The sequence below is a fragment of the Caloenas nicobarica genome, chromosome 14 (assembly GCF_036013445.1).
Source record: "Caloenas nicobarica isolate bCalNic1 chromosome 14, bCalNic1.hap1, whole genome shotgun sequence".
Taxonomy (NCBI): Eukaryota; Metazoa; Chordata; class Aves; order Columbiformes; family Columbidae; genus Caloenas; species Caloenas nicobarica.
Window position 1 is genome coordinate 3,280,694 of NC_088258.1, and position 12,803 is coordinate 3,293,496.

The 12,803-nt window shown below is 37.9% G+C and overlaps 1 protein-coding gene across 2 annotated transcripts in view; it reads right to left on the reverse strand.

Annotated features, from left to right (window-relative positions):
* The window catches only part of USP22 (ubiquitin specific peptidase 22), a 91,095-nt gene that overhangs the window by 36,158 nt on the left and 42,134 nt on the right, over positions 1-12,803 (reverse strand). For both annotated transcript variants that reach the window (XM_065644739.1, XM_065644738.1), the window contains exon 5: positions 8,970-9,071. In XM_065644739.1, coding sequence (XP_065500811.1) covers positions 8,970-9,071 — 102 coding nt within the window. The remainder of the gene's footprint in view (positions 1-8,969; positions 9,072-12,803) is intronic.

Below are 12,803 nucleotides of genomic sequence, written 5' to 3' on the forward strand. Positions count from 1 at the left end.
GCACTTCAAGCACACGGCACATCAAGAACTAAAGAAACAAACCGTCACCTATTTCTGCACAGCAGAAAACATGACATGAAATGCTGCAGGTATGTATATGAATTGCACAAAATGCCTTAGTTTAATGATGAAGCCAGACCCCTTACAACTGTGTTAATGAATTTAAAGAAGCTGAATAAAGCTGGGAGAAGCTCCTGAAGTAACCACATAACCAAGATAGGAGCTGCTCTGTCTTGCACACCATATAAAGCAAATTCAAGACATTAAAGTCCTATGAACCAGAGCATGAAAATAATGATTAATCCGATAACTGCAGGAAGGTCGGGGAGAAGTGAATAGAAAACATCCAACATCAGAAAAGAACAGCAGTAGGCAAAGAACAGGAACTGTGTTTGTCAAAACGACTGAATGATCGATACGGAGCATCGTGAAAACCGGCCTTGAAAAAACTAGTTAAGCTGTAGACATGTCAAGGTATTTTTGTATGGCAACTTGATGGCAAAGGAAAAAAACCCCACCCTTTATATAAAATGTACTACTTCAAAAGGTGGCGCAGAACAACATATTCTCTTTGCCCTCCCCCAAAGCAGCCAAACTTAAAGCTCAGTGAGCTCTTGCCTTATCTGTGCAGCCTTACACGCGATTCCTGTGCAGATGGCAGCTCTAAAGAACAAGAGGTACTCCCACTACACTGACAAAATAAAATTCACACCCGCAGCCATCCTTTCCCCCCAATATCACACCATATGCTGCCTACAAGTTTCTACCCTTCCTCAAAACAGATTTCACGAATTAATAGCTTAAGGAGCAGGCTAACCGCCAGTGAAATTCAATGCATCCAAATATATTAATGTGCACAAATGATTGTTGATGAATTGGCACAGAACTATTCCAACAATCCACAACACACAGACCATGCCACATGCTGTTTATGCATATTCCTAGTTTCAGTATATACTGTATCTACCTTCTGTCCACATAAAGCCCAACTCTAGAGGCAGATACGAAAGAGCAGAATGGAAGGTCATAGTAAATATAATCCAAAAAGTGATCCACAAAAGAACAAAGCTGAGATGAGGATGACTGGCCTTGTTGACAATGCCACACTCCGTAGTGACACATAGTTAACCAGGCTAAAATACAGCGGTAAATCAAAGTTTGTTTCTTTGGGTTGGGGTTTTTTTTAACAGCGAGAAAAATAATCTTGTGCTAAGGGTGCGTCTCTGCCCGCGACAAGATGCCAGGCACACGTTAAGACCGTAATCAGTGTAGCTACATGGGCTAATTCTGAAACTTCCTTATCTGGCTCTTGATTTAGAGTTTATGGAAGTATCTTTGCACTGACCGCACCACTGTGCAGCAAAAATATACCCTCCATTTCAAGAAAGGCTTTGGTTTTTAGAGCATCACTGCATGATAGTGATAAATAGAGCAATAGTTTGTAGCTTGGCGTAGTGTGGTCAAGAAAACAAGAGACATACCTGCTGACCTCGGGGTTTGCTGTCGAAGAAGGGTCAGGTCTGGTGTTTGTTCTGATAGCCACAGAAAGCCGAACACCTTTAGCATATCTGGTTTTCTGTAAGCATCTGCTGCATTTTTTTAAGCCACTTAAACACTAAAGAAGCACCCTGACAAATTGTCTTTATTTTTAAACAAACAAAAAATACTTTATCTAAATAAAAGGGATCTTGCTCAGAAGCCTAGAATCAAATTCTGCCTTTATACTGCTGTTGGGTTTTTCCTGATAAGAAACTTCCCATCCCATAAAAGCCTGTTCAAGTAGACGATGACAAGTGACTAACATGTACTGCATTTTTCATGTTAAAAGCCTAGTGTTTTGACTGCGTATTGAAGTTATAGAAAGACTTAGTGAAGAAAGCACAGCAAAAAAAATTAACTACCATTAGGGAGAAATAGGTAAGACAAATAATTGAGTCAGCAAACATTTTGCACTTAAAAGTTGAATCAGCACCTAGGAGGAGAAAAAAAAGGCTTTTTTTGTGCTGCTACCTACCTGGATCCACATGATGAAGTTTCACTTGAAGAAGTACAGAACACAATTTAGAAAATTTCAAATTGAAATGCTATCTGTAAACTAAAAAAAGAGATGCGTATGGATAAGTAACAACCATGGATCCACTTTAAAAAACTCCAGAGGAGGAAAATCAGGTTTGAGTTAGAAGTCTGGAACACGATCCAAGTCCTGGATTAAGAACCTTGCCTTCTAGGGAATTCCATGTTGTGAACATACACAGCATATCTTCCTTTGTCTCAAACCCCCAAGAGCCACCTAGAGTCATGCAATGAAAGTATTTTCTATGCGAGTAATATGAATGGCAATTTTCCAAGACAGGATAACAGAAAAATTCAACTCCAACTGCAATCTGCTGATTTGATATACAAGTAGTTTTGACTTGGTACAGTCTGCAAGGGTTGTATTTGAGGTAAATATCCCTGGAGATTAGAATTCCAGCTTCACAAACTTTGATGTTTGTGTCAACATTCCTTCATCTGCAATATTTCATATTATTTCAGCTATGCACATGCTTATACGTTGGTGTCTCTCCCTGCTCTTCTTTCCCCACTAACAAAACACATGAAACAAGCTTTACCGGGAAGGAAAGCCAAACCATTAACCATTTTTTAATCTATTTTTTTTTAAGAATTCTCAAACCTGTATGAAAAACCACTGCTCATCAGACAGCAAATATACCCAAAGGTTTACTCAGCTTGCTATTCTGTTTTAAACTGAAGTGCTCCCACATAAAGCCGTGCAAATGAAAACCTTCAAGCAGACTCCTGAACCCAAGAATCTCTTCCAGAACAACATTCAGTGCCATTTCCAATGCCAACCTGCCACGGAGCTCAAGCTTCAAGGTAACCTCTCCTCAAAAGTGGTTTTGACATTTTGCTAATTTTTACTGGAAACAAAGCAAAAACATGGGATTTATTCTGTACACAGATACTGAAAAAAATACAAACCCCACAAACACAAAAACCAATCTCAAAGTATCTTATTCCTAAGAACTGCTAAGAATACTCCTCATGTACAGAAGTTAGATCTGGTGGTTTCTTCAACAATCCATACGCTACTGCAAGAAGATCAACCAAGAAATACTGGGAGGCCTAACAAGGGTAAAAACCAGACAGGAATTCCTTAAATCCATAATTTTATTTTCCAAGCTATCCCCCGACTATTGGCTGATATTTCCTGGAAAAAAAGATGTTCACTGGTCTATAGTTCAACTTGTTGAACAGTATTTTAATTTGAAAGGAGGACTAAACCCTTGGGCAAAAAAAAGTTCTTTGTAAAGACAATCGGGATTCTTCTTTTGTTGATCTTTATAAGCTGAAAAACGTGCCCGGCAAGTTTCAACTATTCTTCAGTCATCCATCAAAACACAGGGAAATGTTTTATATCAGTTACTTTCAAAGAGCTTTTTTTTTTTTTCTCTTGGGGAGGAGGAATGTGTATAAAGGAGGAGCCATAAACTCCGAGGTTATCCATGTCCACTCCAGCAGGAACGGTAAATAGCATAAGCCAAAAAGGTCGTTTGGATTTCTGCCTTACAACTGACTAATTTTATAAGAGAAATAAATTGATAAATACAAGATAACTGATTTTAGATTCTTGGAAGACAAGGAGGAATTAATGTAATTATACAATATTTACTTAAAATATTAAGCTAGATATGGAACAATATAGGCCACATTATCACGGATGCCAGCTTCTCAAAGAGTTTGTCTTCTTCACGTGGGATCCTAAAAAGCCTGAAAAGTTTGTTTTCTGTTTAAAATTAAAATTTAAAACAGGACAACTCATATACTGAAAGACATCAGCTTATGTCTTTTCTGAAAGAGGGCCTGAAATTCAGTCAAATATTGTCACAGTAAGAGCAGAAACCACCTTGTTCCTCAGTGAGGGTCGCCTGGGATCAAATCCACATTCTGAAGTGCTGTTCATGAGTAAACTCTTCAAATGGGAAGGTAAGACGACTCACTTTTCTATAACGAAAGTTCCTACAAGACGTTGCTCACTCCAAGCATCCCTAAGCTTACCCAGGAGCAATTAAATCAGAGAACTCAGGAGATAAACCACATAGACATAGAGAGAAACCACACTAAGGGACACTACAGCGGTGATGCGATTTGCTTTCTGGCACCAGCTTTGGCAAACTGGGTGACATGCTCCTGAGACAACAATACCCTGACACATCAAATCTGGAATTTCTTCTCAAAATGTCTTTTGCAGAGGAAGGCTTTGTATTTTATATTGCTAAAAGAGGTAAACTTTGAAACCTCAGCAAGTAAATCACAGTATGTTTTAGAATTCTCAAAAGATTCACACCCTCTAAATTTTCTAAAAATTCCCTGGGAGCTTTGAGAGGAAAGGGATTTTTTTATTTATTTTTACTATCAAGTTTATTGATTTTTAGACCTAGGAAAAACATTATACAACTCAGTCCAATGGTCAGAACTCATAACAAGCTAAAACAGGAACAGCAGGATCTCCCTTACAGAAGGGTAGCATTTTTGATTTTACTAATCCAGCTTTTCAGGAAACAGTTTTCCAACGTAACCATTCTAATTATGAAGTTAGATGAAAAAAAGCAGTCACAGAGGAACATTCACCTGAGTAGTCGTAAAGGTGGTTTTCCTTCATCCCACAGCAGCATAAAAAAAAATTCAAGAATCACAGGTACTTCTATTCAAGGTGCGCTTTGGTCATGATTTCAAATATAAAGGTATTACTGCCTACAAATCAATAACTTTGAAATTTAAGTTACAGCTAAAAATTCAGTGCTGTACCAAACCATGTTTTTCATTCCACTTTTCCATTTGAGCTGCCTTAAGTAGCATTTGACTAGAGAAAATTCACCAGAAAGTTGGTACATCCACAAAAGAGCTGCAAGTAGTAATTCATCTTCAACACCTTCAAGTTGCTGCTACTTCTGCAGAAGCGGAAATGCTCCTGGTAGCTTGTCTAGACAATCAGAAGTATTTTCCAGGTTACTGTTGTCCTTTCCTTGCCACCTTTCCATGGGAGCTCGGCTGCAATATTTATTCCACTCGTGCTGCTCCGTGTTGCACAGCTGCAAAAACCACCTGCTACTCCCCCAGTCATTGTTTTTCTCTCCTCCCCCAGACCTCCTCATCTTCCCTTCCCAAAAGGATTTGCTCTGTCTCCTAGAAAGTCTAACCCCTCTGCCTTTTTGCGACACTGCAAATGGCAATCCCAGGTGGCTCCTGCTAATTATCCATGTGCCTTGGGAGTCTAATTCTTCCTATTGTTAATATACCGATCTTTAGCCACAAAGTAACTTCATACGCTAATCAGAGTCCAGCTGATCCCAAGCTAATACTTCATGTGCTCAGGAGAGCTGATCTGCTGCGGGTATTAATGACAGCAGAGCAAGGCGAGCTCTGGAAAAGAGTTCCTAAAAGATCCTGAATCGCTTTTGCTTCCAGTAAACCCCATAATAAAAAATTTGCTTGTGAACTTGGAGCTTGGTCATCTACCCTCACCCGTTGAGGATACAGACAAGAAAAGGCTGAAAAATTACATTTTCCTTTCCCACTCTTAGAATCTAATTTAATAATTGTTAAATCTTATCTGATTTTCCATGTAGAAGTTTTGGTGTTCATAGGAAGCTTGAAATTAAAAAAAAAAAAAAAAGACGAGCATTTCTACAATTAGAAATATTCTATGAACGGAATAGTCTACACCACAATTCAGCAATACTGCTGAGAAAAATACACATTAACTTAAAAAAAAAAAAATCTCTACTTTCCACTCATCATCTGCACTCCCCACAATAAGCCATCCCTTCAGCCTGATCTAGTGCACCCAAAACCAACAAACAGCCCTTCGGTGAGACCCCCAAGGCAGGAATCGGCAGTTTCCGTACCCAGCAGCAGACTCTGCCCAACCTGAGTTTCCATCTGAAGAACAATTTGCTCAACAGCAAAATAGCGATTCAAGGAAGTTACCTACTCTGTCTCTTACTAGGAGGAAAAAAAAACAACAAACTATGAGATGGAAACACGTATTGTTTTAAGAGAGAACCAAGCAAAATTTGTGGGGTTTGTTTTGGTTTTTGTTTTGGTTTTGTGAGGCGGTTTCTTTTTTGTCTTTTGTTGTTGTTGTTGTTATTTTGGTTTTGGTGGTTTTTTTGAGGATGTGGACAAGTTCCTTCTTCACTGGGTTTCAAACTGTCACATAAGTGGAAACAATTTCATTTCGCTAAATCAAAATCAAGTAGTTTTGCACAGTATTGCCTCTAATGAACTACCAGCTCAATCCTCTATTAGAACGTATTCATTTCATGACTGAGTGTTCTTCAGATTTAATTTACGGTGCCAACGAAAGACGAAGGATCCTGCAGCTGTATAAAAGTTCAAACAGCTCACAAAAAGTAGGAGACTCATCCAGCTGTTTGAGCAGCATCATGAGATTGCTGCAAATCTGGAATAAAAAAAAACCCCTCTACGTACAAAGAAGGTTCTGTCTTAGGGTAAAATGTTCACCTAAATGAGGGTCATGTAAATAAGTGTAACAGGAAAAGACAACACACTTAAGTGTGTTCTAGATATGAATAATGTCGTTTTAATATATTTTATTATTATGGCTAAAAATTATATGCGAGCCCCTCACATACAAGTTAAGTATAGGTTTCAGAGTATTGTCCCACTTACTGTACTTATAATACTAATACACTTGTCTTACAGAAATGCTGAAATGGGCATTGGCACAATAACCATTTTGGAAGGTTCAATGTGCTGCTCTCAGCTGACATCGCCCATCTCTGGAGGTCAGACAGAAAGCAGCAAACATCCCTAGCGTTCCTCTTCAAACAGCTTCCCAGAGAGCATTTTGTACATAAAAGGCAGCTGGTTATGCTTTAACAGACTCTTTTGTAAACAGAACTGATCAACAGATGTGCAATGCTTATAGATGGTTATCAACGTAATCTTCATTTTCAGAACCAATAAAACTGGACATTAAGCCTATTCTCTGAGCCATTTACCTACCTCAGAAGATAAACCGGATTCACTAATATCTGCTATGGGATTGACAAAAACTTGATGGCGCAAGAATTGAGTATTAGGAAAAAAGACAGAAATGGGAATGTCCAGATAATTGCAGCATTTCAGTCTGCATATGGGCTCCTCACTGATCTGAAACTGCAAACAGACATGTCAGTGTGAGGAAAGTAAAGGGAAAAATACTCTGAAGCAGATATATATTTAGCAGGTTAGATGGAGAGAAAAGGCTCAAGGACAACGGCAGGTCTTTTCTTCCTTCAGCTAAACCCCCAATGTATTTTTGTGAAAGAAAGCTAGTCTTTTGCTTTTTAACTGTAGCCCAAAACTGCGTTATATCTCTTGGGTGCTTTGATTTTTTTTCTCTTTCTAAATCTCAGCACATAGACAGCTCCAGGGCTCAGTAGGAGAAATTATTAAAAGCACGGCCGCAGAAGTAAAGAGATCAGTCATTTCCCTCATCCTCTCTGTTTCGGGAGCGCTCCCCTGCCCGTGCAGCCTTGTACGGGATTTCATGTAAGCAGGCATGTCCTTTTAAAACAGGCTGAAAAATTTCAAATCCTTTAAGAGTAGGCACAGCATTCCTTCCAATTGGAAAAAGAAACACAGAAATGTGCTTCAGTTCTTCAGAAAGGTCACATTCACCTTCAGAATTGTATCCAACTATTTTTTTTTCCCCTCGCTGCACAGTTCTATTATCTTAAGTAATCCGTAAGTGTCTTTACAAAATATACTGGAGTTTCATAAAACACAAAATCCCACTGTGAACATGATACAAGCAAACTTTGCCTAGTTATTTTCTCCTGGGGGCTTGAAAATCCAAATGTTTTTCCAACTTGTCTTTCCAGTTCCGCTCCTGCAAACGCACAGGTCCGTCCTTTAGCGTTACCATTCTAGATGCATTTTCAACTTACTACAATTTAGTCTGTGCTTCTCGGTCTGTTTATCCAAATATATATATACACATATTTTGGGTTAAGTATGACCTACTGTATTAGAAACATTACATTAGAAAGTTTTTGCAATTATATTCCGTGTATTTGACAAAAGCAAATGTGCTGAAAGCATCGTGCGTTCTCACAGAACAGTATGTAGCTCAAAAATTAGGAAAAGACTTTTAAAAGTTTTCTACTTCCAATGTCCAACTTTGTATCTTCACCATTAAAATGTTATTGCACATTTAACAGTATAAGAAAATGCCCAATAAACTTCATTAGAGCTTGTCAGGAAGCTGGCTTTACCTCCCTACTCCCCCAACCTAAAGACAGCAGAAAAAAAAAGTGAAAACTTTTCATTTTCCTCACCCTTGCCCAAATACTCTCCAGCCCTAAGTAGATATGCCCACGTCAGAGAGCTCTTTGCTCCAGACTACTGAACTCTAAACATTGAACATTTGACATGCATTTCAAAACCACTATAGGACACACACTGGAGAGCAAATTACATCTTTTCAGAGTCAATATGAAATTGAAGAGACCCCATTTAGAGTTTACAACATAAAGGAGAAAGACATCACTGTTCTTATTCTGTCTGCTAAAACCAGATTTACCAATAGACTGATATAATTAAAGATAACACAGCAACTACAGGATTTCCCTTCATATACCTGCATGGGATCCCTGATGAAGACTGAGTCAACATCACCGATTTCTGCTAAAGTCTTTTTTTGACAATATGCATTTAAAGTTCTGGTTTGTATAACAGCTGTTACACAGATGAATCATCATCAGTACCTGAAGCATGAGTGCAGATATCCTTCCACAGCAAGAAAAGCAGAGTGTAAAATAAACTTATTTTGTTACCCTAGTGGTTAAGGAAATCCACTACAATTACCTCAGGGTAAAAATATTTATGATAAAACAGCATTGAATTTTGAACATACGAGTGGCTGAGAACTGGCTTCGGAAAGGATTTCTAGAACTTACCTATGGTGCAATTTGTGGTTATTTTTCGCCGCTTGGGGTTGTGTCGTAGCAATTCTAACTCTCGTTTGGTTGGCTCCCATGTTGAATACTTCTCTCCAATGCCTAAGCAGATGAAAAGAAAGTTTCAGGAAGTTGTTTAGTAAAAAGAATTAAAAACTCTGTTCAAGTAAAAACTTCCAACATGCTGTCCATTAAGTTAGATTCAATCTACGTACAACTACAAGAGACTGATTTATTTTTATCACCCCCAATATTGTTCAGAAAGATAACAACCAATCTTCCAACAAATAGGAAAAAGCACTTCTTATAAAGAATATCTAGCCCAAATAAATTTTCTGTTATTGAATTATAATCCTCCTTTCAGTTAGAAATTCCAGCACAAGAATAAACCCACTACTACTCAAAAAAGCATTTCTTTGTGCTCAGAGGAGGTCAAATGACAGAAACACCATATTATTTTAAGAAAAGATCCAGGATAACCAAGAAATCTCATCACCAAACTTTGACGAGTTATTAAAGAAATCAAAACTGACCCAACTTAATGGACAGAAACAGGCTTGAACAGTTGAACAAGAGAATTTAATAATTCGATATACTTAACAGTTACTACATGTCTTAGGATATACAATTAGAGTATCACCTCTCCTTATAACCACTGATGTAGGAGCGAGAATTAACAAGTTCTAACGTTTGAGATTCACTTAAAGTGACATATCTGACATCACCAAAACACACAGTTAGTAGGTTTAAACATAACTCTTCCCCGAACCAAAACCCTCCAAATACTGGTTAAGTAGCTGCACTAAAACCTGTCATTATCCTCTTCAAACAACAACACTGTACTTCCAACACATTTCTTTTGTTCAAAGGAAAGCACAGTAGCAATGAGTCAGGTAAGCAGGACACAGAATAAGCCTTGAGTAAGCACAGAGTCGTGTACAGTGTAAATCTGATACGAGAAGAACACAACAGTGAAGACTCATGTGCTGAGCAGCTCAGTCCTGCTGCAGCATCCCATGCAGCACAGAGAAATTATGACACTGTGCAAGGTCAATTACACTGAGCCACGAAAGCACCTTGGCATAAAAATAAAGAATAATAAGATGACAAGCAATCTATTCTAAAACTGAGGATTAAAGTCAATTAAGAGTTATTTTTCACAGAATGTAGGGAGCAGAAACAGTGCTGTGCTACAGAAAATAAATTATAAATCATACATATGGAAAGAAGAGTAGAAAATATGGCTAGAGGCTTACACATTCTGCATAATATACATTAAATTTTAAGAGCTCTTTGATCTTCATTTTCAGAAATAGCTATGCTTGTCAGAAGCTACCCACCCAAAACCGCTCCGTTCACAGTTACTACTGACCCTCCAGGTTCTAGTAATAAAGGGTCCCAATAAAGGGTCTCATTTTCAGACGCTCGAGGACTAGAAAATCCTTATTTACATGGAGGCCTCCAGCTCTCAGTTTATTTGATTCAACAACAGATTATGCAAGAAGCACAAGAGCGAATACCAGAATCATATAGTCCCTTTATCCAAGGTTCAGCATCAAGCTACACACCCAGGAAAACAGAAAAGGAAACTAATTACTGTGTAACAGATTGATGAGCTAAACCAGCTGCAATGCTTTGAACACGCTCTACAGCAAGCAAACGCACACGGCAACTTCAGGGATGCGCATATGGACAGTTCACATATGACAGAACATTGGCTTGCAACAAGTTCTATATTAGATGCCTTCAGCAGCCCTTTTCATATTTGTAATACTCCCTTAGGAATTTAGATAAATTGGTTTGTAAAACAGCTCAAAATAATTTTCAGCACCGGGTTAGTCCCAGCTATTGCACCGGCCAGCTGTAAACTGGAACTCGTGCATTTGGGTTCACTGGAGTTTAAACACGGCCAAACACGATTAATATCATCTAACAACGGGATGAAATCTCATAATAATCAAACTTGGATATGTTTAAATCCTGGTTTAAATGAGATATAACAGAATTCACACGTGTGCTCAGCTTCAGGCATGCAATAGTTCCACATGTGTCAGTGGGACTATTCCTATATGTCTATATATAACTATATAGCTTAAATGCTTAGACAGGATGGGGACCAAAGCGTTTCACAAGAACAACCCTTCAAGTGAAGTCAAACATGACAGACTGGATTACTTTGCCAAATTCTGGGTGAATCAAATATTGTTCAATTAAAAATAAATTAAACCACACAGAAAACCACGTACAGTTAATGCCACAACACGCACAAAGCAAAACAGATAGAAAACTTTCTTAGAGAAGCCTTTCATTAGAAAGAGCACGAGTCAGAGACAGAAATTTCAAAGTGTTCTGTTCCTGCTATATAATTTAACAAGAATATTGAGGTTTTAATACTCTTGAAAATTTGGCAAAAAAGACAGAACCATTTATTAGGAATGGTTCAATATTTAAAAGTAAAAAAAAATAATCCAACAACAACAAAACAACTCAAAGAAGGAAAAAAGGTTAATAAAAAGTTTAAGAACAACCATAAACATGCCAAAAATTCCAATGTAAAGTACCTTAAACAAATAGTTGCAAAACATGCACAGGTTACCATTTACTATTAAAGGAAATAGGGGCAAAAATTCATCATTTTAAAAATGATGCTATAAAATAGCCAGAGATTCAAGCCAGCAGGTGAAATCTCCATCCGAGAATTAATTTTATTAAGTCAAATACACAAATTGTCATTTTTCAGAGACATTTATCAGGGACATATGGATGAATGAAGGAAGAGGCAATGAAGGCGCTCTGTTATGAAAGTCACAATTTTGCAAGTAATTGTTCATATAAACTGTTTACTTTGCTATAATTCAGAAAATCCCCCTTCTTCCCCTACCAATAATCCAAATATTCATTAGAATGAAGGGCTCCGTGTGTTCTCACCTCCTTCATTAAAGAGTATTCAATACCAGAGAAGAGGGGGGAAAAAAAAAAAAAAGAGGCAGAGTTGCAACTTGTTCAGTGTTATATGATATAACCCTGAACTACAGCTGGACACAGGAACTCATCACACTAAGGGTTAATATTACAAGAGTATGAAATGAATCTCATGATATTTGGGGTTTTTCTTAAAGTTTTTTCCTCCAGGCATCATGTTGTTATGTGAGCATCTATCAAGTATATACTAATTCCCTTCATGCACTATGGATCCAAGTTTGAAAGTACACAACATTAACACTTCAATTTTTAAGCCCATCCCAGTTTTCGCAGGCTGGATTCACTTCTTAAGGTCTTTAAGTCGGCAACACTATCGGAGATAAACTCACTCTGTGGCAGAAAAATAAATCCAAGACACGGAATTTGGGGTTTGCACTAATCTTGACATTCAGTTTGGAGGAAGAAAGGTTCCCTCCTAATCTTTCGGATAACATTAGTGACTACAGGGAGGAGAGGATGGGTTGAAGCAATGGAGAAAGACGAACAAACAAAAGCATAATTCTCTATTTCTCCCATGTATCTCCCTTTTTCACTCCTTCGATAAATTTGCAGGGAAACACACGATACAAAGCCATAAAACAAAAGGTCCTATGCCGTGATTTTAAAGAAAAATGTCTATACTGTGTACTCAAGTAATTTAAAGTGTATTGTTATCTATTCCTTCATGTTGTATCTTCATTGGTCATTACAGATCTGTTCTCTTGAGACAGAAGATGCAGGCATATTCATATAAATATGCATTCATATATATATATTTATTAATAATATGCCAGTCATTAGTCAGTTAACCAGTACAGGGGTTTTCTGACTGGTATTTCCTCTCAGTGATTTTTCCCTTTGCTGCACAACTTT